This window comes from Bombus vancouverensis, chromosome 11, assembly GCF_051014615.1.
Source record: "Bombus vancouverensis nearcticus chromosome 11, iyBomVanc1_principal, whole genome shotgun sequence".
Classification (NCBI taxonomy): domain Eukaryota; kingdom Metazoa; phylum Arthropoda; class Insecta; order Hymenoptera; family Apidae; genus Bombus; species Bombus vancouverensis.
The window spans coordinates 11,944,355-11,971,377 of NC_134921.1; the positions used below are offsets into that span (position 1 = coordinate 11,944,355).

At 37.6% G+C, this 27,023-nt stretch overlaps 1 protein-coding gene across 8 annotated transcripts in view; it reads left to right on the forward strand.

The window, feature by feature from the left end:
- Pgant9 (polypeptide N-acetylgalactosaminyltransferase 9) overlaps positions 1-27,023 on the forward strand; it is a 293,850-nt gene that overhangs the window by 207,513 nt on the left and 59,314 nt on the right. For all 8 annotated transcript variants that reach the window (XM_076622866.1, XM_076622863.1, XM_076622864.1 and 5 more), the window contains one exon: positions 930-1,128. In XM_076622866.1, the coding sequence (XP_076478981.1) occupies positions 930-1,128 (199 nt within the window). The remainder of the gene's footprint in view (positions 1-929; positions 1,129-27,023) is intronic.

The window sequence follows — 27,023 nt, forward strand, 5'->3', positions numbered from 1 at the left end:
TCTTAGGGAAAGAGACAGCCACGGACTCGAGATACGTTCTGAAAATTCAATTCACACCGTCTTCCGTTTTTTACCCTCGTCTCTGCATCGACCACCCCCTTTGCTCTCGTTTTTGTATTTCCTTCGTTTGCCGTGTGTCGCTGCTCGCGCGAACTGGAAATTGCGCTTGGGCGATGATTTCGTTTCGGAATCGATGGGTGAACGAGCCAAGCTAGTACTGGGATAAGTATCAACTACATTCTTTTTTCTTTTTTAAGGAATAAATTTGTTTATATATTTAAGGTTGTTAAGGGTTGTTTCATTGTATCGTAGTTTTATTGGTTGCGTTTTTCGTATATCGATTGTCTTTGATTATTTTCATTGGCATCGACCGTCTCCTTGAAGATATTAATGAATCAGGTAATTGTATATCATCGTATTGTATTAAATAACAGATACGTTGCGATACGTGTGATTTTCTAGTGTAAAATTTGGATTTCAATGTGCAAGGAAAGTTTAAGTAATTTGCCTCATTAATTGACTAGCGACACTTTCCCCACATCGAGGTAGAAATTTCATGCCGAGAACGCTGTCTGAAATGGACGAATTAATTTATCTTGTTAATGAGCTACAGACAAGTTTCGGAATTATTACTACTCGCAGAGTTATTAGACTCATTTAGAACACGAATCTGCAAGAGCTGGTATTACAATTTCACACGAAAGCCACGCAGAACAAATCAGTATTAATTTCAAAATTTGTAAGACAAAACTTCCTCTTCTACGCTTATGGGAGCTAAAAATCTTCCGAAGGAAATAGGTCGTAGGAATTTTTAGAAAATTGTTAAAAGTACAAACATTTGTTTCGAACCTGCAGTTCGTTCTCATCTCGCTAACAGGAAAAAGTTATTTGCTGAATTATTATTTTACCGTGTTTTCTTTGTTTTTCAGGCGGCGGTGTGCTTGTTGCTCCCCGGGAACAAGATCCGAGCGCGCCTGGAGAGATGGGAAGACCCGTAATTTTGCCAACGAATTTGACTGCCGAAACTAAAAAGCTCGTCGACGACGGGTGGCTAAACAACGCGTTCAATCAGTACGTTAGCGACCTGATTTCCGTTCATAGAACACTGCCTGACCCCCGGGATCCATGGTGAGTCGAACCATTCTGCATGTTAATTTTCTTCCAACCTTTGCAATATTTTTTGCAACGTGTATTCCATACGTTTGTTACAACATAAAAAATATTGGAAATTACAGAAAGAAGCGATACCGTGTTTTAGTATATTTCCGAGGATCGTAGTACAATATATTTTACTATCCTCGAGTGAAATTTATTAAGATTGAATTTTTTATGGTGATTTTTAATACTGTGTGTCTTCGTGATATAGAGCAGAGTACATGGTAAGGAAAAAGTTATTCTGTAAATTTCGTGGATTTATAGGAATAATATTTTGTAATGGCTCATAAAGTTCGCGACGGTGTACATCCAATAAATACAAGTAACTCGACGATAACATTTTATTGAAATTAGTCGCATCACATGTTAATAAACTGATAAGGAGATATGTATTTACCAAAAAGGATCTCTTTTATGTTTGTTCGTAAGGGTATGAAAAAGATGTAGGGTGTTAATTTGTATTTGAGAAACGAAGGCTCTTTGAAGATTTAGTTAGATTTTGGTTAGGCAAGGTTTAGCATTTTTAATTCTGGAACGAAACGTCCTTGTGACATTTTAGTGAAGATCTTTTGGAGTCTTCGCTTCTTACGCTCTCGTTTCTTAAAAGAATTTTCTTTATAGAAAGAATCTCGTCCCATTTAAGAACTTCGTCTCCTGACAATAACAAACAATAACAGAATTGATCCGCTTAGAAGATAATATCGGAGATACTATAAATATCGAGCTCTAAGACTCCACGTGATCTCGGAAATACGTTCATAATTGCCGCAAACAACACAATTTTTTCATAACATTAATTTCACCGCGTGGACTCATTTTTCCATTTCTCAATTCACTAACGACAAGCGTATAATCAGTTGGATGTAGGATGATATAAATTCCGAAATTAAATAACAAATTACATCTGATAGAACCTCGAGGAAAATAATCCGATAATGGAATTAACTTCAACGACGTATTATTGTTGAATTCTTGGCGGACAAGTCGGACCAACAGAGTTTTCGTTTCCTTAATATTTCAACGGATCTTAAAATTACAGTCGTGTCCCAAAGGGAGCGCGGTGCCAGTCGAGGGAATCTCGGAAAACACGAGATAATTTAGCGCGGACGAACGCAACGGGATTAAAGTTGTTCCTTCGTTATTATTTAATTAAATTAGCCAGCAATACGTTTTAGTTCGAGCTATGTCAGACATCGTATTTTACCATTGCGCAAACTTTTCTCCTACGCGACGGTCCGAATGAAATACGAAAAGGATTCTCCAAGGTTTTTCGGGAGTTGAATAACGTAATAAAAGGAAAGTACATGTACGTCGCGCCTTATTCGCGTCCCGAGGAAAAGATGGTAGCCTTCTCCTGCCCATTTGTATGTTTCGAAACGTCCTCGTAACGAGACGTTATTGCAACTTCTTGTTAACAAATTGCGAGAATTACTTATTCGTTGGCGCGTGGAAAGCATTTTCAGAGACGCAGCTGAACGAACAACATAGATTGCAAGTTTAAGTGAATCGTAATTGTAATTTGCTGACTAATTTGTCGCATAGAAGCGCGTAATGAGACGATAACCGAGACGAATGATTATTTGCAGATTCAATTGAACGCGATCCTAAGCAAAATTTATTTTATTAGATGCTAAATTAATTTGTAAGACGAACCGCACAGTTTAAAAAGAGCCGAGTTTTTATTTCCAAAATTGATATAAAACGCGTAAAAATCACTTATCTCCGCCTCTTCGATGTGAAAAAGCCACTGTAAAATACAATCTGATAGATAATAAACTAACACAAGAGCTATTAAATTATTCGAAAGACATCTTAGAAATTAAAAGGGAAAGAAATCCGAGAAAAGGAAATAAAAGATAGAGAAGGAAGATTTAGACGTTTATCTATAGCGAAACAGTTCCCATTCCATAATATCGAGGCGTCAATCGGCGAACAGGAAACGTCCTCGTGGTACGTGAGATCCGTACATCACAGTCGGAAAGGTATAGAATCGTCTATATCGAGATTTGACGAAACATCAAAAACCACCGGGCGATTTATCGCTTTCGAAGTGGATTCCACGAAGCGTCGTGTGGGATCGTTCTTCATAATTCCGCCATAAATCTCGTTGCTCGACCGGACGATTTATTTTGCAAAGCAGGGAGCCTACTGGGTACGTAGGTTTATCTGCGCGACGATCAGAACCGGTGGGGTCCCCTACCGAAATATGTTCCGCGGCGATCGTAAATTCTCGGTAAAAGTTGGGTGGCTCGTGGCGGTGCTCGCAGGCGGCGGCGAATTAACTCCATGAATATTAATTACAATTTACATGATATTAACCGACATTATCAGGACACGTGGGCGAAGTTCGCGAACGGCCATTGGCGCAGGACACCGCTGCCTCAAACTAAGCCAAACGGTTTCAAACAGAAGTAGCGAAGAGAGTACGCTGCTGTCGGCGAACAGGTGGCCCTGATTTGCAGCCCGTTGCATACCGTTAAGCCAATCGACGGTCGCGCTAATGTTCCACCTCGATTAGCGAGTCGATGAAATTTTGACGAAGTCAAGTTTTTTGGATGGAGACAGTGAAGTGCTAGAACGTGGTTTTTGGAGTGTAATATGGGATGGGAAGTTGGAAGCGTGCGGTGAAACGAGGGTAGATACGGTGTTCTGTGTTTTATGAGACTGAGCGTTTGCGTGGGTTAGGGTACATAATGTAGCAAGGGATTTTCACAGCAACATTTTGCTTATTCTCTTTTTGGGTTAGGTCACGAAGGAAACGCGTTTTATTTCTAAACGAAGAATTTCGCGGTTTAAATGTTTCAAAGTTACTAAATGAAAAAATTGAAAATTTGAGGATTCAGGGATTGTAAGATTCGAGTGACTGAAAATTAATAAATTTAGAGATTTGCGAGTCGGAAGATTAGAAAATTTGGAGGCGTGATAATTTAAAAATTTGCATGCTCTCCCTTATCACTCGTCGATACTTTCTACCTAGCGAAATGTATTCAACCTCGACCTCGATTAATGAACAAATTCACCTGAAAAGGTCCCGTTTCCGCGACCGCACGATTCGTGAATATTCAATCAGCTAGCTACCGACATATTCATTAAGTCACAGGAAGAGAAAGTTTATCTGTAACAGATCGTTTAATTGATTTCACGGCTCGGCTAAGGCTCAAAGACGAATCCCCGCTTCGTCACCGGGACACGGGTTTATCGCTGCTCCTCCAGCAACTCCCTCAATTATGCAAAACAAACTCGAAAGGGTCTTTTCGTAAATAAAACGTACGAGTGTTCGGAAAAGGAGCGGCGACGAAGCCTTAAAAATCGATACGAGTGACTTTCCATCGTGGAATAGTCAGTTTCCCGAGGAATCTTCGGATATTTGAAGAAAAGTGGAAAGGTGGAGAAATTGTTTTATTGGTGAGCTCGCGTCTGCGATTTGTAGTTACTCGCATAACCGATCGAGCATCGTTAAGAGCAGAATAGCTCTTTCAGTTTCTTTCTGAGAAGTTAGAAGGATTAGTTTACTAGATAACGCGAGAGACTTTTAAAACTTTTTTACTCATCATTTTGCAACTTGTAACTTGTGAAAAGAACTCGAGCCGTTTGTTTCAATTTTAAAAAAGATACTCTGTTTTAAAGAGTGTTTGATCACTTATGTAGACAACTGTATATGTCCATGGCGACATGAAATTAAATTAAAAATTAATAAAGCGGAATCGGTATGGTAATCGGAATAATACTTCATTTCCATAGTGTAACAAACAAATTCAATAAATTTAATAGCATAATTACGTTCATAATTAACGCAATAGTCAACTATGAAAGAAACGCCACATCGGAAATTTAAAATTTAAATCCAATAAACATTTCCACTGTGTGGGGACTTCGTTTATATAAATACAGAATGCAAGCATTCTTCGAACCAGTTACCGCAAAAACAAGTGGAGGAATTCACGCAGAAACGAACAACGGACAAAAACTCGAAACCGACATACCATAGTTAATTACGTGATATCTATACAAACTCGTTTCATGGCCGCGACTGTTTTGAATTTCAATATACGTTTCGACGTAGCGTGGAATAAACGCGAGTTCGTCTAGAAAATTGCGAATTTCCGTACCACTCGTTCCATCTTCTCGCGTCGTTCTTTCGTTCTGTATCTCTCTCTTTCTTTCTCTTTTCTCCTTCTTCTTTTTTTTTTTTTAATTTCAATTACATCGTGCCAAGGGAACAGCGGTTGCCGCAGTACAGTAGAAATATGCGAGGTGGCCAGAAAGAAACATGGAATTTTCTGCTGAAAAAGACCAAACCGCGAATCGTCACGAGAGGATGAGTTCAAATGAAATTACGATTTATTTCTTTTTATTTTCTTAACTCCTCTTTCTTTTCTTGGCCAATTAATATCGTTCGATCGACGCATAGAAAACGTAGATGTTCGTTGGTATTATTCGATTACAATAGAGTACAAGGCGCGAAACTTTCATTGAAATTGCACCGTGAAATAATTGACTCGAAGTCGTGCTTAATTTAATCAGACACTTTCTCGAGATCTTCTGCTAATTAATGCAATCATAATTGATAGGAGATAAGCGAAGTTTTTGCGGAGTGGGGGCTTTTACAAGATTAACCTTACCTTTCAATACCTAATAATGAAGAATTGAAATCTGTTTCGTGCTTCGCGTACACAGGGGCATCGTGTCCTTTTGCTTGTTTCAATTATACAGCATCGTGAGATTCTACGTCTTTGTCGTATTAGATTTCTCAAATTTTCCGAGGCGTAAAGAGAGAAGGAAGGTTTAGATATTGCGATTGTAAAAATAAAATTTTCATTGTATCTGTCTATCGTAAAACTCGAAGCTTTCAAACTTTTTCTGAATTTCTCCCTCGAAAGCTTAAACCTTCTTCAATCTTCAAATAGCCTTGCATCAGCATAAAAGTGTAATATTCACTACCCTTACGTTATAATCAAAGTTACGATTACATTCATCGTTTACGCGATGCGACAACCGAAAGCAATCTTCTTCACTCGAGTTTCATAACGTTTACCACTCTCGGAATTGTTTATTATTGCAGCCATGTGATAGGATCGCGTAGAGCTTGCCATGCAGACTTTCTCTCTTGAATGACAAGTTGCTCGTCCCATTACCAACATCTCTCCTTTTCTCTCTGCCTTCTTCTTTCTTTCTAAGGTCGACTCGCGCCTCTTTACCTTGCGACGTCGCAACGAGAAAAGAAAATTGGCAATGATACACGCGGATTTAGCCAGAGAGGGACTGAACGGAAAGAAAGAGATGGCTGACTCGGTTAACGAGAAGTTATGAACACGACTCGTCCAGCGGTAATTTCGCCATTGCTAAGAACAGTTTTTATTGTTCGTACCGTAATTCTCGAGTCTGTTACGCGAGGACCTATGTACTTCGTGTTCCACTGTTGCAAGTTATCGTTGCGAAGCGGTTGTTAGCGTTGTTTAATGCAGGCAGATGATCCTTCTTCTACTCTCCATTTTGCGACATTAAGCCAATAATTCCGTCAAGACACCAGCTTTATGCGCAATTTTCTGCTGCCCTGTTCGAGAGTCGCTTTCATTGCGGTTGTAAAAGTTTAAATGGATAAAAAGGGAACCGAGTTCGAGAGAAAAATGTAATATCCTTTACGTTTCGCGAATATAAAAAAAAATATTAAGAATATCAATTATGCGGATTAATGTATTCACGTAACAACTCGAGTAACATTGTTCGTTTCTCGCAAAACATCTTACTGTAATACAAACGTCTTAATCTAAATTGTTCTCAGCTAGGGGAGAGTCTGTTCATTCGACGCATGCCCAGCGTTTAGAACATTGAAAGCCTTTGCGGCCTCTCTCTCGATCATTTTATTTTCCAGGAGTAACTTCAAAGTAACATTCATGTGGCTTCTGGCCACATTTCTCTTCTTTCTGCTTTGAAATTTTAGATATTTTCCTGCGGAGAAGCTAAGAGAAAAATTAAATGAACCTCTCCTAATTTAATTGCAGTTGTCGATAGATTGAACTCAAAGATAAAAATCTGTAATGATCTGTAATGATCGACGACTTTTATTAGTCGCTACTGGGCGACAAACACGTGGAAACGTTTCGGATTACAATATATACAATAATGTACGAAGGAAGTTGCGAAAGTGGATTGGTAATTACGCTTAATAGATTAGAATAGGCAATAGAGAAAAATCATTTCCTTATCCGAAAAACAAAATCTAGAAAAGAACTTTTTTCGTTCGGAATATCAACGTGTACGTTTTTACGTGCACGAAAACAATGGAATAAATAGCATGGTTTCGAAATATGTTACACAGAATTGTTATATTTGTTTGTTTATTCAAATAAAATACTAATATCTGGTTTAAAAAAGCAACAACAAATTTTGGTTGGCATTATATTCCAGTTGCTACTATACAATTGTCCTCTGTATATATTTCTTCTGTTTGTCTTCAATGTATTGTTCTATTCTTGCTAACTGCATATTCATTAGAAAAGAAAGTACAGGAAAAGAAAAAAGCAAACGAGTTGCATTGCATAATAGAAAACGCAACGAACGATAATATATTTCAAAGTTACACGTGTTTTTCAACGGTTGGATCAGCTCTGACGACGCTGTTTTCATTCGAGAGCATGTACGATCGTACGCAAACTAAATAAACTGTGCGTCGGCTGCTTGGTAATTGAAAAATATCGGCGTCTCGACGTTTCAAGGCCCGGAAATCGGCCGGTTGCAGGCCGCCAGCTCTGCCGCATACTTTTTCATTACGCTTTTTCCACCTATCCCCTGGTATACGTCTCGCCGGGACTAAATTACGTGCACGGCCGGTTGCTCGTTGCCGAGAACAAAAGGAGGATCTCACAAATGGTAGGAGATGGCCGCTGCCGGACTGGAGAAACCCAGAAATAAATAATTGAGTAGGTTATTTAAGAGCGACCCGTGAGGAGGTGAGTTTTTCTTGACTCTACAAGGTGGAAGACCGAGTGTCCTCGAGGCTCCTCGATCCTCGGACGTGAGACTCTTTCTTCCTCGTTTTCTCCAAATTATTTTTCTTCTTTTCCCTTTCGATAAAAACATTTGAATGTAAATGTGTGTAGTAAGGATATGTACTGACATAGTAATGTCGTAATATTGTGCAGAATTCTTATAAAAATTCCGAAGAGGTTAGAAAACATACGTCTAACTTTAAAACATATAAAAAACTTATGTACATGTGTTACAAATCTAATTTATAGGAAGACTTTTTATATCGTGCAGTTAATTGAATCGGGGTACTTTCGTTTTTTGTGCAGGTAACGAGATGGTGATCGATCTCGTTGAAAATAGTTAGGAATCAATTTTCATGACGTTCTAAATTTTACTTTCGATATTTTGCGGACACACAGTGCCTTTATTTGTGTATTTTTGTAGAAATCTTTTGAAACATAGTAATAGATAAGGAAGAATGTTATAACATGTGAAAGGAACTATACATCTCTCTTCTCTTCCATTCCCCAGCATCTTCGCTAATTTATTTCCGCTTTATTATCCTTTGATCGCGAATAATAAACGATGTAAATGAGGCCGAAGATTAGCAACGTTGAATTCGTTACTTTGAGGTCATCGTTTGCGTTCGTTCCGCACACGCGAGTTATTGCACTTTAAAAAGGCACGCTTTTGGTAAAGATAGCTGGAGCAAAATGCTGAAATGTACATATATTGCCGAGATAATGAGTTACTCGGAAAATAGAAAAGCAATTTTAGTCGGCAGCCGGTCGAGGCGAAACCAGTCACGACCGAAAGAAATAAGTCGGCGAGGAGACCAAATCGCTCTCGTATGCAAAACGATAGATCGAAGCCTGTTTCCCTGACCGGCTGTCATTTAATATATCGCTGACTCTGGCCGTGTCGGGTCTCCTTTCTGAATCGAGTTCCTTTGCCAGAACTCTATCAAAGGAAATATTTTCCGGTTAGATTTTCTTTCACAAACTAGTTTACTCCTTAAACATTTGTTAAGCGTTATAATAAAATGAAACGTGTAGATTAACGTGCCAACGTGATCAACGCTCAATATACGTATAACGAGCAGGAATTCGAAGATAGAAAACAGAAACTGGGGAAGAATAAGTTCTAATAATTTGTTTATTTCGGCTCCTTAGAATCGAAGTTTTAGTAATATCGAACGATTAGGTAATTTTAATTTAGCAGAACGATATGTAAAAGAAAGTGAAAAGTCAGTGATGTTTCAGACCATATTTTGGGAATCTCGAAATCAACAACTTTGCTTGTAAAAATTGCAGGTACGTAACTTCAAGTTCGAAATTTATCGATTTTTTTTCAAATTTATTTGAGTTTTACGATTAATTCCAGAAGAGTTTCATCTATCAAAGCGTTCGATTTAACGAACGATTGTACGCTATCGTAGAGACGTCGACAGGTATCCCAGAATCTTCTCAGATTTTTTCAAATTCAGAACAACCTCTTAGAGTCTAGAACAAGGCATTCGACACAACGGCAACTGGGCGAAACGAAATCAAAGTTTACGATGTAGCGTAGGATTCCTCGAACGAGAAACGGCTACGTGGAATATCGGTCCGAAAGATATTATCTTTGGAATGCGGGGTACAATATTCGAACGAGCAAGCAAGCACGGCAAAGATGAGACCCATCCGTTTGAACGTTGAACGAAAATTCAAACAGGGTGGCTCTAAATAAAGCAAAAGCTGAAACGCACAAACGGCGCGGAATTATTTGCGAGTAGCAATCGCGACTCTCGGTTCTCAATCGAGACACAGCGTGGCAAACTCAAACACACAGTTATATCGAATGGAGTGTACTTTAGTTGAGCATTGATTCGCGAAGCTCGAATTTTCATTGCGCGAAATGACAGCCGTAATTTAATTCTTGGACGAATCGAAAACTGTACAAATAAACAATAAATCTTAATCTGCGTTCTGCGAGTTCATTCGGTTTTGGTATCGATATTATGAGAGTTTATAGAGATGATTTTCTGTGTCGAGTTTCTGTGAAATTTTGAAAATGACGAAGAAGTAAGGTGTGGAAAGTAAATTTTTGACAGGAAGAAAGTATGAGGAAATTTTGAAAAATTCTTGATGAAAGTTTGAGAACATGTTGGTGACGATAGGAGCGAAGTTTGAAAAGAGTTTGGAAATATGTGAACAAGTTTGATAAAGGTGTAAGCAAAATTTGTGAGACCTTTGCAACAGTTTCGAAGTATTATAGGTAGGTGATAGAAAAAAGATCTAGAAACTGTAGAAAAGTTTGTTGGAATATTAGGATTTGGAAAAAGTCTCCGAGAAAGGGGAGTTTAAAGACAAAGGAATTTTAGAAAAGTTCCCAAAGTTTCCATAACTTCAAAAATAGTTGCAGGAAGCTTCGAAAGAGATTCGAAATTCACTTGAACTGAAAAAATTATTTTCATGCTCTGAATAAATTACACTCGTTAAACAGTTCTACGTATATGTAATTTAATCAACAGTAGATGTCGATTGATAAACACGATCGGAAGTAAATTTATTCATTATCGTACGTATTATTTAATAATTCATTATAGCCTCAGTTTTATCTCCGTTTTGTAGTTTATTTTGTAAAATTAATTTAATAAGCTGCCTTCGTAAATTCCATATGGTCCGCCGTAATTGGACGGAGGACGATCTTGCGTCAGTTTAAAATTGCTGGAATTGGTGTGTTTTAATCCTTCGGTTTATGCAGAAATATAACGTAATCAATCTCGTCAAGAACACCTTTATCAATACCTTTCATTTACATTTGCTGTTTAATAAAATTAAATTTGCGATCATGTTTTAAATTACTTATCTTACTCGAATATCATATTGATTATACAATACATGTTTATGGGTATGGAAATAAGAGGAAAGATACAGACAAATCAACAACAGACGTTCGAATAGAATTTGAAAAACTTCTAAGATAACAATTAAATAACTTGAAGATATTTGACACGACAAATAGTTAAACATCGAGCATCGTTAACGATAAAACATCTAATTCGTTATGTCTTAACTATTATGTTCGCAATATCACGAACTAAGTGTCAGACGTAAAAATTTTCTCAAAGCACGCTGTCAAGCTACAAAGAGCGAGAGACAGCGAACCTCCATCCTGAGGAGAAGCTTTCGAACAGTTGGTGGCCGGAAGAAATAAGTTGGCATGGCGGCCAAATCGCGCCGCGAATGCATAACGATCGCCGCGTGCGTCCCATTGTATGCAGCATGGAAATCCATTCGCTGGGTCCTATTGTAGCTCATTCTACTTCCTCCGGGTCCCTGGTCCCTTCCGTCTAAAATAGTCTAGATGTTTGCCAACGCTCGTGAAAATGGCCACTGCGTTCCGTATCTGTGAAGATATATTCATCCTCGAATAGAGTCCACGTGAGAGTCTACTCTGAAAACCAGAAATCCGGTAGTCACCGTCCTTTCTGACCCTCCTTTCTCTGAATAAGTTTCGGCGATCCTAATGACTCGTTTTTGACACTGAAATCGATCCGTCACTGTTGAACTCGAAAGAAAAATCTGATTCGCTATTGAATCGAAGGGAAGATTTTTAATTTTTTTCTTCAAGGAAGGATAAGGGTTGGTTTTATAATTATAATTGGTCTATGAAGGGTCCGACGGTTGGTTCATTTAGTTCTTTGGATTTTACAACGGATTATTAAGTTACGATATCATATGAAAGACTTATAAAATTGCTGGGAAATTTCAGATTCTTTGAAACGACGTCACTTACAAAGGTATTTTATTCTTATTGCATTTTCTTATTTTGTTTCATTCCTGATTCCCTTTATTCTTGAATTGTCTTCTCGTGAAACTTCCCATCAAGAGGATTATCCCTTTCGAAATTGTAAATCCTCTTAAGCACTCGAGTTATTCATAAAACCTACAGATGTCCGAGCATTAAGGAACGAAGGAATCGATAAAGCATTGTTCTTTCAACTTGTAAGTCGTTTCATTAAAATCAGAATTTTTTGCCGAACAACGATCTCGAGTCACTTCCTATTTTACAATATTCTCGATGTGGTAATCGTCGATCTAAAAATTCCAACTTCAGAAACGTCTTACACTTCTCGAAATTACCTGCAATTACAGATATGAATAGTTTCATAATTTCTATTTCTTCTCACAGTTATTTCTGCTCATTTCGTCTGAAATTTCGTGACTTTATCTTGTTTAATTTATCGGTTTGACGATGCAACAAAAGTTTCTAACAAGTACAATTCGTAAGCATCTCCATGTTTACGAATCTGCAAAGATTTATCTTGCAGTCTTCGACGTAACGTAGCGTAAATATTAATTACGCTAGTTTCGCACGCACCGCGGCTTACACTATGCGGAACTATGTATTACCTATGGTAGGCGGGTCGATGCTGGAAGCACGGCTTGCAAGTGAAGTGGAAGCATGCAGCGAGCTCTAGCTTGCATCTGTATTTACGTAGCTTTTATCGGGTCGCTGGACGAACCTCGCTTAAAAACCAGAGTAAAGTCTGTTATGAACATCGATCTCGACCTCTTCCCTCCTTCGATTCGTTCCCAATTTGGAAATGTAAAGCGGTTAACGAGTGAAACTTCTCTGGATAGATTTTCGACGATCTGGAAAATATACAATTTACGTGACGTATAAAATCACTTAAAGTTACCATCAATTTTTATAATCTTATCATTCAAATCGCTAAGAAATTTACAAAAAATTCTAAAAAAGATTGTGAATTAATCTCGCATTCTTTTCGATAATAGTTCCGATAATAATATTAAATAATTCAGTAGTAAAAATATTCAATATTTTTACGTATAATTTCATATGAAACATTGTGAAACAAAAACGATGCATTTGAATGTGTAACGAAACTAACTGGCTAAGTAGCAAATCCCGAAATGTTACGACAATAGAGGCATCGAAGCACTTAATTCTAAAATGTCAGTACTGTCAGACGGATGTTCGCAATTTTCTCTGGAACAAGGGTGAAAGAATAATTGGAAATAATTCATTCCATTGGTGTTTCTATTTAAATGAATCGTAGGCAGAATTCTATCGGCGGAAATTAGATTTCCGGAGGCAATGAGGGATAGAAAGTTTGTCAGAGAAATGGAAACTACTCGACATCGATTTCATTACGATTCTTTCTGCTGACCCGGGAAGATTTCACGGACCGAACCTTGATACTGTTATTTGGAAACTTGTTACGGTTCGATCTTGTATTGGCCATCTCTTATTACATGTACTTTCCCTCCAAAGTGAACTACCGATACCGTATCGGAATCGAACAAAATTGGTTTTTCGTTAATTCGGATACAATTTTTTCTCTCTCGAAACTAATAACTCGTTTGTCTTGTGTTACACGATTTTTACATTTTACAGTTATTTACACTTCAAATTTACACGACAAATTTAATTTGTCACTTTAGTAGTGCAATAAATATTCCTACTCGAATACTTTTTATAGTTATCGACTAGGTTTAGAAATGTCGAAATATATCGCCTGAGATTTTCTTTTTTGAAAAAGTTCAAACTTTTTATTTCGCGAAGGATTTAATATAAATTCTGAAAAGAAAAATTATTTTAATCAGTTTAATCGTTTTGACATTTAAATACCAGAATTTTACTGCACAATGCTCTTCCAAAACCTGTTTGTTCAAATCCATCATACATTTCCCACTCCATACAATATACAAGGATTTAGTATAGCAAAGCTAGTGGGCAGGTTGGCAATCGTAAAATTCGTACAAATAGTAGATGGACTGAAATTTCCGGGAACCGCGCCATTTCGTACTTGAAGAATTGGCGCGCGAGTACACCACGCGAGACAAATACGCGAAAAAATTAGCGTTCTCGTTAACGTGTTGTTTAGTGTACATGCCGTTACACGTGCAACATGTAATCTATTCTCTATGGTTTATTTACTTCTCTGACACAATTGTTCCATCGCAACTGGTAGATTTATAAGGCTGATTTCCACGGGGCTAGTTTTTGGGGATTGGAATTTTCATCATGTTCATCATTTCGTCCGTTGTATTTCACATTGTGACTTCAGGCGATATTTCATCGAGTTTTTTTCTAGTAATTTCGTTGATTGGAGACAAATGGGACTACGTTTGTTAATCGAATCATTCTTTATTGCTTTTTCATCATAGAATCGGACCGTGTTTTTTTATTTATACAATATAGCACTAGTTATTTTATGTTTTGGAAATATTGATATTGATTTCGTGATTTATTAATAATACGGTTCGTTTCTGACTAAATACCAGGATACAGTAACTAAGAATAAACCTAACTGAAGCTGAACTCTAGTGGATAACCTACAACGCGATATTCCAAATTCAGAATCGAAAAAATTATAATTAGACGAACTCTTTTTTTCATGCGAAATTAGGTGCTTTATGTATAATTTTAAGTCACAGAGAAATCTAATCAAGTAATCGTACTCCAATAAGTCGATGCGTGTCTCTGCATTTAATTAAAAAAAACATATCCATGAAAGCTGGCGTTGTCTGACCAACGCCGAGCTTATCTACTGCACGGAAATCCTACCCCGTTTATTTCTCGTATGTTGCAGTTCAATCACTTTAAGCTCGTGTAAGCTGCTTTTGTATTTCCTGTTACTCGTTCGCTGTGGGTTTACCATGCACAAAATTGAGCTGACTTACAGTCGATTTCATGTAAACGCATAAATATAAACCGCAAACTGGTTCCGTGCAATCCTGTTTGAAAAATGGCTCGCGTTTGATTTCGTGCGGCAAATGGAATCTCGTTGAACCGTGTTTCAGGCTGAACGCTTTGAAACTTGATTCTCGATTAGATTCTGTTTTGTCGTTGGCGCGGACATTGCTAAAAAATTTACGAATCTCGTAAGCACGTAACATGCGAAATCCCTTTAAAATTATATCTGCAGTTTTATGAACGAAACGTAAAGTGAAGAATGAAAATTTCAATTAAAAATCTAAATTTCATAGTTAATTATAGAAATTATCTTACTAGCTGTACGCAACAAAGTTTTAGCGTTTCCTTTTTTCTGCAAATTTCTTTTATTTATGCATATTCCATATATGCGTTACTGTCTGTCGAGTTTTTGATTCCGTCGCCAAGAAATCATATCGATACATTTTCGTATTTGGTGCTATAGGTGTTATCCGACTAAAGAATGCTTATCAATAACCGGAATAAGTGATAATTTCTCGGTGTCAATTGTGCAGAGTACTCTGCGTGTGGAAGAACTTCTCAGCGATAGCGTTGTCGTCGTCATTCGTCGTTCTTACTCTTCTTTTCGCGCGGTTATTGTGAGTCATGAAGTTGACGTTTCAGATAGATCAGTACCACCCAAACAGTCGCGCAAACCGGTGAGATAAAAAGTAATTATATAGGAACGCTTATGAAAAACACTCAAACTTTCGCATACGCCTAATATATTATCCAGAAATGTTCAGAAAACGAGCGTATTTCATAATTTTTGGGCAAGGTTTGTCGAGTAAAAGTTAAAACTTAGATAGAAGTTTTTCTCGAAGATGTATCTTACGTATGCACTGATTAGTACGTCCACCTTAAATCTGTGGCAGAGTATTAATTCGTCGTTTGCCGTAGAAAAGGCAAAGTATGCAGTAATTATTCAGAAAAAGTCAGAGAACTCATTTACGAGTTGCGAGTCTCATTTGCTGACCTCTCTCACAGCCCATTTCCACTTTGCTTAGTTTCTGGCGGAGTCGATCTGGTCAGAGTCACTTTTTACATCTGCCTGAATTACTTCGCCACGTTAACTTGCGCTGGGACGCGCCTCCCTCGTTACGCTTGCATAACTTCGCCCTTTTCGCGCGAAATTTGTTTGCTTGTTACTTTTGATTTATCCCTGGACAAGGGGATTGTTGGAGCGTCCAAACGAAACGCGACCTTTTTCACGTTAGATCACTTTTCAGAGTATTATTACGACCGAGAATTTCGAACGCCCAACTGTTTCTAGAATAAAATTTTTTTTAAGGTTTAAAAATTCGAGACGCAATTTTCTAGAGCGAACGATTTTTACATGTCGAAAACAAAGTCGCTCTATCGGAGAATTACGGGAGTTTCAATTTTATAACGAGCAAGCATTCGTTCATGTACTAATTAAGTTGCGAACAACTTTCGTGGATTCCAACAGGTATACAAAATTAATCAGAACTTAGTTACCATAAAATAGTTGAAATACGTGCTGATGTTTTACAACTATCCCGTAATTACGCTTTAAGATCGTTAGAAAATTGATATACTTCGTTAATAACTTCCACGAACATCGTGTGAGGAAGTCTACTCCTTTTCATTAATTTAAAGTTCAAACGGCAATGCGATATTTTCATGAAAATTCTGGCAACAGTATAAAGTAGATAATTCGCGAATAAGAAAGAAGCAAAACAAACGGAGATATAATATTCGAGCGAAGACGAAATTTATTTGCGGCTTTAATGCCTTCGATCCAAGTCACAAGGCTGATGCACTCTTTCGAGCAGGTTCTGGATGCATAATGCATCCGATCCATCCTAAATCTTCTTCAATAGCGCAGCATTATTCGGCTCTAACGAACCAGTTCACCTTAATCCTCGTTACCAGCGTGGATTAAGTTAAGTGAAAGCGTCTTATCACGTTAACGATGATCGACGTTCAGAATCTTATGTCTGGATCGCTAAGTAGAGTTCTACGTATGGCGTGGATCGTTCTTTTACGAAGAAACTCCGAGTGACAGCAAATTAACTATCGAGAATGTCTACAGAACTTTATAGTTTGTAGCGTACTTTGACAGAAGATTGCCCTATAAAAGATTGGTAAGTGATACATTGATGATGTCGTGTTTGAAGTCTCGCTTGCACCTTAAAAATAATTATTTATTATATGGATATGTATATAAAGTAAATTCGAGATTGAAACGTTTTTTATTTTCTTTAAAAAAATGTATTTTTTCGAGTGAATCGTGGAAACGAATTCTTCAACGATGGTAACTCGATATAAATTTCCATTGCAATTTAGTTGACAAGCTTGGAAACTTGTCAGTCTGTTTTCGAGAAATTACTCGACGCGGCTGAATGTCGACTTGCTTATAAGTTAAACCTAAAACACGCTGAGTGTCTGATTTGCAGCGCTCCCCAACTTGCAGTTCTGAAGTTTCGTAGTTGCGTGTCTTTAGTTGTACTTAAGATAACGTGGAATTTTCATGCGGCGAGCAGACCTGTGAAATGTTCATTTCAGAAAATCTAATAAAGGCACAAGTTTCTTCGCCGATCTCTTCGTCGGAAATTTTTCTACCTATAACCAGGAACGTTTCCTATAAAAAGTATTTCTGTCATTCTCTGATCTTAAATATTCCTCGTACTCTGAAAAACTTTTATTTTCCTTTCTTTCAAATTTCTGTACCAAGTGAAACAATGACAAGCTGTAGAGTCACTTTTAGAAAAATCCAGCGTTCGAGTATCTTCGCTTCTTCTAAATTTTCTAACACGCATCAATTGGAAAAACTCGATACGTGCAATTGAATTTAGAAAATGTCCGAGGACTTCTTCGTACTTCCTTCCTTCCTATCGATAAGGCTACTCGATTTTACTGATCGCAGACTGCTTCGAGTCGATCCACATCGAGATGAGAATCCTCACGAGACAGGGAAGATCGAGGATCCCAGCAAGGAGCAGAGTCTGTTAGTGGAGAGGTGAGAAGGACTACTGACGAGGGTAGTTGCTATCGTCGTGATCGAATACTTGGACGTTTCGAAGTAGGATTTGTGGCCGATGAAATTATACCATGAAACTATACCACTCGATGGTACGATATTACCCTAACTTTTGTCACTTCTGAAGGAAATTGTATAGGGTGTTTCTTTTTTGTGAGAGGGTTGTTTTCTTCTACGCTTGACTTCTGAAGACTATCATTTAATAACTCTCGACAATAGAGATCTATAGATTTTCAAAATATCTGGATTCGTGCAAATCGGATTTTCTTGCAAAAGATAGAATAAAGTTTAGACTAAAGGCAGAGTAAAATTTATGTTACAATGAAAAATTAACTTAAGATTGAGGCTTGGCGTAAAATTATAATTAGGAATGACACATTTCTCCTCGTTCTATTTTCAATCCAGTCATTTAAGTTTACGATATTCAATTCGCTACCACGTGCATTAATAAGGTCATTAAATCAAGTCCTGGTAGCAATACTTAATTAAATGTCGATTACTACATATCCACAACTACTAGAAAGACTGGCTATTATTATTATTATTATTATTATTATTATTATTATTATTATTATTATTATCATAGTTATTGTTTTAACAAGTTGATTTATCTCGAGGCTGTTGATTTTCGATCACTTTTCGTTCGTCGAGCGTGCGTTAACTTATTTATTTATCTAATCCGTGGATCGAAAGCGTTGCACAAAGACTTTGCTAATGGAATCAGCCGGCGTAATTAAGTTTGCAAGACCCCTGTAATTCTATTCCCGCACGTCGGTTATCTAGAAAGCAAGCGTAGTCCTATCAGACAGGCGAAAAACTGATGATGGCGCGTGAATAAAATGCAAACAGGTTTCATTTACCCGATAAAAGATGAGACTATTTCCTGGCTGTCGTGGAAGTTCGTTTCCAACGTTGAGAAAAAAAAGTTTCGGAATGCCTGAGGTATTCCTTTTCCAGCCATGGAAGGATATCACGTGAAAATTGCGATGGTTCCGTGACGCCGCCATTTGAAATTGAACTTTACGCGTTTAATACATAGCCCGGGCCCCGTCAAAACGTTGTAAATCGAAATAATACATTGTGAAAGTTTTGGTACTCTAGGAAGAAAGTTGCCGTTTCCGTGGCACGGTTCCCGAACAAATTTCGAAGTTGCGCCACGCAGGAAGCGGAAACGACACGGAGCAACGTTAAATCTCAATGCGAGACGTGTGATTTCTCGATCAATATGTTATTGCCTTTCGCGCGTGTTTTTTTAATTAGAGTAAATATTTAAAAATACGAAGATTTAGAAAACAAAGGCAGAAGATAAATACAAAATAGAGTAGAACAAGCTTAAATTAGACATTCGAGATAACAATTATTTTTATCGGAAATCTAATTGTGCTTACCAGCAACAATAAACGTAACCATAACAAATGTTTGCCATCGATAATGATTACCGAAAAATTGAAAGAACCTTTATCGTTTATAACGGTTATTCGCAACCATAATTTTTAAGCTAGATATATTAAATTTTATACCATAACTTGTCAAATTTCTCTTATAACAGTTATGATGTCTGACTTAAATACATAACTCGATTCACCAACTATTTATAACGTTGACTCTAACCAATCTAACTTGAACAAGAAACAAAAAAGAAAAAAAAGACTAGAGCAATTAATCACGAAATTAATTCACGACGGCGATGGTCTCCTCGTGGCTGGCCTTTCAACCGAATAATCCTGTACAACGGGTCTTTCGTGCTTGCATTATCACAAATTCCACGCTATTCTTCTTCTTTCCGGCGGACAACGACCGGCCCTACATCGACCCTCTTACGCTATCCTTCAACCAAGACGCTCTCACCCTGTTCTTTTTCCAATTTCCGCGAGCGTAGCGCTGGTTTCGTCTCGTGTGCGCTCGCGAGTACGTACATCGTTGGGAATACATAAGGCTATTTGCATGGGACCGTCCTTGGCAACGTAATTTCGCGACTGTGCAATCCCATTGTCTATCGTGCCGCCTTAATTGGACGTTTCGCAGTGTAAATTCACGGGATGGCCATAGATAATCCTAATTAGACGACGTTGGGTTAATTTCGCGAAAGCCAACACGCCGAAAACCCGCTTGCATAGATAATACCGCGAGTTTTTGATGAGAAATCCACCTCGACCGCGTTGATTGCGTACTTCTTGCGACTTTCGGCGCAGCTGGACATTCTTCCGTTCGAATTCCGCGAATCGCAACAGCTATTTTCTACTTTACTACTTTTTAGTAATTCGAAGAAACGAACAAAATACAATTGAAAATCTCGTATTAAATTGATAGTGAGCCCGAGTGTTTTTCGTACTATACTAATGTTAGTATACGAGTATAGTAAATCAGCAAGCGAAATATTCCAATTTTAGTTGGTGGAACTTTGTCACGTTGTAGTATATCAATTTAACTCTTTTTGGTAAAATATCTTCATTCGATGAATTGCGTTATCAATGATTTGAAAAAATAGCCACGCAAGGTTTCGCTTTCAGCGAATACACGCGGCACAATAACCTGTTATATTCTTCGATTAGAGTGGCACGCAGACACAGCTGTGAAGGCATCGTTTCCTGGGAAAAAAGGACTCTTACTCTTAGTTATCTTGTGTGAAAGGGACAGATGGCGAGGAAGGTGGCATAATAACAACGCAAAGCGAAGAAAAAGGAGTCATAATACTACAGTATCCACTGGAATCGCGAGAATAGCAAGGAAAAAAAAACAGGAAGAAAAATATATCTTACACGCTCGAATAAATATTTGTCGCCACGTTATTCCAATTAACGACTCATCAGCCTGTTTCGCCATCTTGCTTTGCTCTACCTTGGTTCCTTTCGTTTTCCTCATTTTCTTGGCGAGTTAAGAGACGACAAACGCGGAGAAAAACAGGAATAAAATGGAGGACTAGAGTATTACTGGGTTGATTAACCGTTTCTCGCTGGAATGTAAGAAATGAAGATGTCCAAAGGGAAAAATGGTCAAAACAAAAAGAGAGGATGAAATAAGAAATATCTTAACGAGACAGGGGACTTATTGCATGGGAGATAAAGGTAAGGGGACGAGAAGAATGACGGGAACGACGTTACAGATTGCCAGACACGCGGAATTTCGCATGAAAATGGTCCCTCGACGACGGCCTCTGTCCCGTTTTCGCCAAACAAATACCCCATTTCGCTAAATAGACACCAACGCATCCGTTTCTTTCTTTCCTTATTCGCTGTGCAATTTTTAGTTATGCAAACTCGTTATGCTTCTCCTTCTTCTTCTTCTTCTTCTTCTTCTTCTTCTTCTCCTTTCTGACATAGTCGAGCATCGTAAAAATGGATATAAAACTTGGCGAGAAGAAGGTAGAAATCTCATTTGAAAAGGAGAACGAAGAGTGGGAGAGAAACAAGGTGGAAAAAAGGCGGTGGGGGCGTGGAAGACTGATCATTATCCGAGTGGAAAGCGAAAGAACGACGCGCAGAAGTCGAGACCGTGGAAAGGAACGAATGGAACGCGAATAAGAAGGATCCTTTTGGGAGGAAACGCGTGCATGGAGAAGAAAGAAACTCGGGAAGTAGTTTTTCACCGGCGCCGACGCGTCCCTGTAGGTTTATTCATACGAATCGTTGCTTGATCTGGTAAGCCTGTACTCTGAAAAATGTTTCCACGGTTCGTTACGCGATTGAAGTTACTTTGCGATACTTCGTGATCTTTCTCTCCTTTTTTCTCTACATTTTCAATTATAAAGAAATTTAATGAAGCGTGTGGATGTACAGTTAATCGCGAAAGTAGAAACCTTCGTAGAAACCGATTATGAACATATCGTGTGAACACGTCATTGCAAATTGTTGGTGAAAAATGTATTGCAAACCTTTTTGAAGCTCTATCGATACCATAGCGACGGTATCGATCTGCTCGCATATATGGAGAACTTGAAGATATAAAAATTCGGATAACATATAAAAATATAATGTATTATTATGTCCAATGCGTTAGAATAGTTCATTTTATTAATTATATCAAACAAAGATACTTAACAAAGATTGATAACACTTCGTTAATTAATCGTTAAAATGGTTAAAAGAATGAATCAGAAAAATAGAGTTGTTAGATTCTTCATCGCTAATCTTCGATACGAAGGTATTAAATTCGAAACATTCGGAACGAGAGGTGTATCGAGTTTGTTGCATTAAATTATTCTTAGGAGGATAGTGTCGGGCCAGTCGATGTATCTTTATCAACGTTTCTTTATCTACCGTCGCGTAGTATTAACTCCGACGTGTGTGCTTCAACAATTTCGTAATTCGATTCCGTTCTCACTGTGCTTCGTTTCATCGACATTTTTCACTTAATTTGGAGTCTCTTGTACGGGGGCAACTGAGTAACGAGCTTACACGAGAAACGGCAGATGAAATTCTCGTTCGATGAAGATTTTCAGCTTCCGACGAAATTCAGATACGAGTTTCGTTAGTTCCTTTCTAAGGGATTCTCCTCTGCTTCTTCATTTTTTATTCTTATTTATCTATAGAAAGTTTCTGCAGAAACGTAATCACCTTAAAGACGTTTAAATGTGATATTTTTCTTTAAATTCGTTAATTTAGAAGTCAGTCTTGTAACTTTCCCCAGTTCGATAATGTACAATTATCTTATTACTCTATTACTCTGTAACATAAATTACATCGCCCCAAGAGTTTACTATTAAAAAGAAGAAAAACGAATCCTTCCGCGTAGCATTAAGCAAAGAAGATCGCCGTTTCAGCGAAATGGCAGAGCGATTCTACAAAGTCCCTCATTTTTCCCTGGGAGTGTAAACAGAGAGCCGTGATTTAACGTTCCGGTTACTTGCAATCTCTCTCAATCTAGCCATTATTTTCTATCATATCAATCAGCTAATGGTTAATGGTGGGAGGCTGGTAATTTTCGTTTGTGTGCAGTGCCGTCACGGGGCCAGCAATTTTCCTCCGCTACTCCCTGGTAATCGATCACCGTAAATCTAGCTTTCGAACCGAGCTAGAAGCAATTCAAAAAGCTGTTGGTACATCTGTATCGAAATAGAAACGGCGGTGCGTGGTTGTGTTCGAGTAAACTACGCTCTTCTACCTTGTTACGGATAAATACCTTCTATGTTGGTGCAAATAAACGCATACGTACATGTACGTATTTAACGAGACAATGGACAGTGCATCAATCGCCGAGAAAGTTTGCTTTTTGCTCTTGAAGTTTAAATAACGTTCGATGTGCAGTGTTTCGTACCTTTTTGAATATTTCCCTAGTAAAATTGTAGATTTTGTGGAATTCGTTCGATGGGTATTTTATATCGTGACTTTCTCCAAAATTCGATGGATCGTTTTTAACGAAAACTTGCATTTGTTGCATTTAAAACTCTCGCTATTTAGTCCGTAAGGTTTATCATTTAATTTACACAGTCGTCGGACAATACTTGACGAACGAAAATGGATTTCTTACGACGTATGAGAGGATATAAGTGACTTTCAGTTACCGCTGAAAACTGAAGATATTTCGAGAAGTTATATCTCACGGATAAATTGAGATAGAATACTTCATTCCCTCTCGTAAGAGCAAATGAAGTTTCTCGAGTTCGAGTCCTCGTTATAAAGTAATTGAGTGAAGTTAAAGAATTGCAGAGTGAAATTTACTGTAGATAAAAGAGAAATATGTAGGACGAAGGACCTGTGCAGAATATTACAGTTAATCTTGCTAATTAATTTCATATTTATATCTATGGGATCATGATTGTTCAGAAGATGGTATATAAAATAGAATGTTACAATATTTCGTTTCGATAGGAAATATGAAATTTCTATTTCATAGTTATTAATTAATTCCACGGTTAACTGATGACGACATCGAAACGTTTTCAAAGGACTACGTACTTGTGTCTTTTGCGTAAATTATTATTAGGGTGTCTTACAATATTGGCAGCGATTAGCTGTCTTTATAACTGTATTTAAATAAATTTTTGCTTCTTACTAAAATTTGATATCAGTTCTTTCAGTTTTATATACACACACGAGGAGAGGCATTTTGCAACTCCCCAAAGAAAAATTTCTCCAAGCGATTCGCTTTTAAAAGAGTGCATCGCTTTCCTTTTACATAATTTCTTCGTTACTTATAGTGAATTCACGTTTTTCTCTCCAGTTTCTTTCTGTTCCCACAAAGTTTTCTTTGGCGAGACGTCGGAAAAACGGAGATGCGCGTCCTCGTTTCATTTCTTAATGGCTGGTCGGCCGAATCTCTGGCAAAGTTGATCAAACCAGACAAGAAACTCGCGACCGATCCAAGTTTTTCCTCGATATTTAATAATAGTTCAGAACATGAACTCGCGAATGTTACCTGAGCTAGTCGATGCCACGACAGGAGCAAGCAGAATGAAATAAAATATCCTAAAAGTTAACTTAGAATTCTCGACAATGCTCGGTTCAGTTTTTGTCACAGAAGAATCACTTTTCGCTGTCTTTCCAGTTTCGCTCAGAAATCGAAAGATTCTCTTCTTCGCATTCTTTTGGAGACGTTCTACGTCTAGTTGTAGTTTCAGAGATCTTATCTTTCATCGATCCTCGTTTTCTTTTCGCTGCAATTTCCCTTGCTTCGTCCTTTTATAGCTTCCTTATTGGCTGTCATTCGTAACAAGCAATTAAAAGACGCCACTTCCTCGACAGAATAGCTTCCTATTCTCTGAAAATTACTTAATTGCTAGACCCATTGTCCTCCGTTTACAAATCCCGTTAATTGGTATTTTATCCGGACGATTTCTTGTCGTTTCTTCCTATTAATTGAAGGAAACCGCTGTCGTTTGGTTTTCTTCGTGAAAGTGCCACTTTATCTTATCGTGTGGGCGTAATGGCGCAAGCAATGCGCGAAAAGTAACCTATCTAATTTATTAGTATCTTTTTAGCGTTGATAATTACTTCAAAAATATCAAAACGTTTTTTAAAGAATTAAAAGGTAGACGAATTTTTGTAATTCCGATTGAAAAGAAGTATAGTCATATAAGGTAGGTTTTCGATGGTGGTCGACAATAGAAAGGAATGTGTAAAATCTGCGAGAGGAATATTGTGACGTTAAGACATCCGGTGGAAGGCTGCACACGAATAGAAAGAATAAACACAAGCGTAGAAAAGATCCTAAGGAGTACAAGATCGGAATAGTTGGAGAAATGGTTAAGGGAGATAGAAAGAATAAGGAAAAGAAAAAGATAAGGAAAGGAATGGTGAAAATATCAAAGATTACAAAGTACAATAAGCAGTGGGGTTAGCAGTGGGGGCTGCTAGCGGAAACAATAATTTTAGAATAGAAAGTAACTACGTTAACGATAGAAGAAAATATAAGAATAAATTATCAAAGGATGAGTGAGAAGATGTGGTTCTTGGCCGCGAGGTCGAAATCAAATAAATTATTATTACAAGAAAGGTATTCGTACATGAGAGAGATATACATATACTGAAGCTAGTTTAATTATATCTGAGTATAATGGTAATTATTCGAGTTTCAAAAAATGATAAAAACAAGCTCAAACTCGTCTGACAAAGCAAAGTGGAATATTCTTCCAGATCTTTTAAAAATTCTTTAAAAACTACACTGAAACTTAGAGGATAAAGTTTAATTAAATCCTCGTCCGAAGATCCTTGCGGTTGAGTCGAAACGCAAGGAGCTTGCGATTGAATTTCTACTTTATGACTTACCAAGAAGCCATCAAGTGTTCACAAACAGTGATAATGTGGAAGCACAATGAGTAAACTTCATGGAAATATTTTCACGAAATTTTTATCAAAATTTCTAGTTTGTCAGAAAGTTTCTCCCAGTTTAACGTAATCTATATCTATATAAAGAATAAAACAATAAAAGTGTTGTGTCTGTACATCAAATTAAAAAAAAAAAAAAAAAAAACAACAGCTCGTAAGCTATGAAGTCCAAAAAACTAATTTTTGGAATCTTTGTCTGCTTGTACGTTCGTCTGTTCGTACTCGTATTGCATAAACACTACTGAACGGGTTTTGTCGGGATTTTGTCTGTTGCGTAGCTCAGTGTTTGGAAAACAAAAATAGGTTACGTTTTATCTTCATCCGCTGTGTAGAAGCTGAAAAATATGTTTGATGGAGATACAAGTTCAAGCAACGATAGTTATTCTCTACGTCGTGTTTGTTTCAAAATCGAACCTTTTTATAGTGTAATTTTTTCCTAGGAGAATAATCTAACTGTTAATATAAAAAATGTATAGGTATTTCATTGATAAAAATTCATCTGCTTAAAAATTATTCCGTGTATTAGTAGTCGACGCGAACGAAGTTGGTAGACGAACAAATCTTATTTCTATTAACAAAACCAAAAACCAATATCGATAAAAATCTGCAAAATTTCATGAAACGCCAGATTCCATTCGTTGATCATTCATTTCAGCCATTAAAAATTATCAGATTGGTTTTCCATCAAAAAATTCATCTATCAGTCGTTGAAACACTGGATCACTTCGTTAAAAGTATCTAACTAAAGCGCTGGATCCTGAAAAAAGAAATCCCATCACGGAGGAAACTTTTTCAAACACAGGCGAGCCGAATTTCGCGTTTCCATCCTCCTCTATTCCCAAAATCTTCCTCTCGTGCTGGCTTTTACGAGGCATTTTCAGTTTCTCAGAGCGTAACCATAGGTACTATCGTTTTACTTGCACGTGACGTGAACGCCTCGTAAAACTCAATCGGGAAGAACGTCTTTCCAGCCCCCGATCCTTTATCTCGACCTCCACAACAGGGTAGAAATTCAACAGGAACAATTTAGCGAGACGTACGCGACCTACTGCGTCGCTAAAATCCCTTCGGTCCGTTTCCGGTGCATCCACGCAATTTCCGCGATCGCTGCAAAATATGTTTTGTGCATGAAACTGTATATACGATTGTGCAGCAGCCATGCTGTTCTCGTTCAACGTACATTCGACTGTACATCGAAATGAAAGTCATGAATCCCCTGGTTAAATCCGATTTATGGAGGATATATGGTTTCTGGAGTTGAGAATTCACGAATTGTTTGTTTCTTTCGTTATATTTTTCTTTTTTTTTTTTCTTTAGTGAATTAAACTGAAGTATTTTTTATTGGGAAAGAAGTTTGTTAACAGAGAGTTTTTTTATACTCGCATTCCTTCGTCATTTATTTTTAA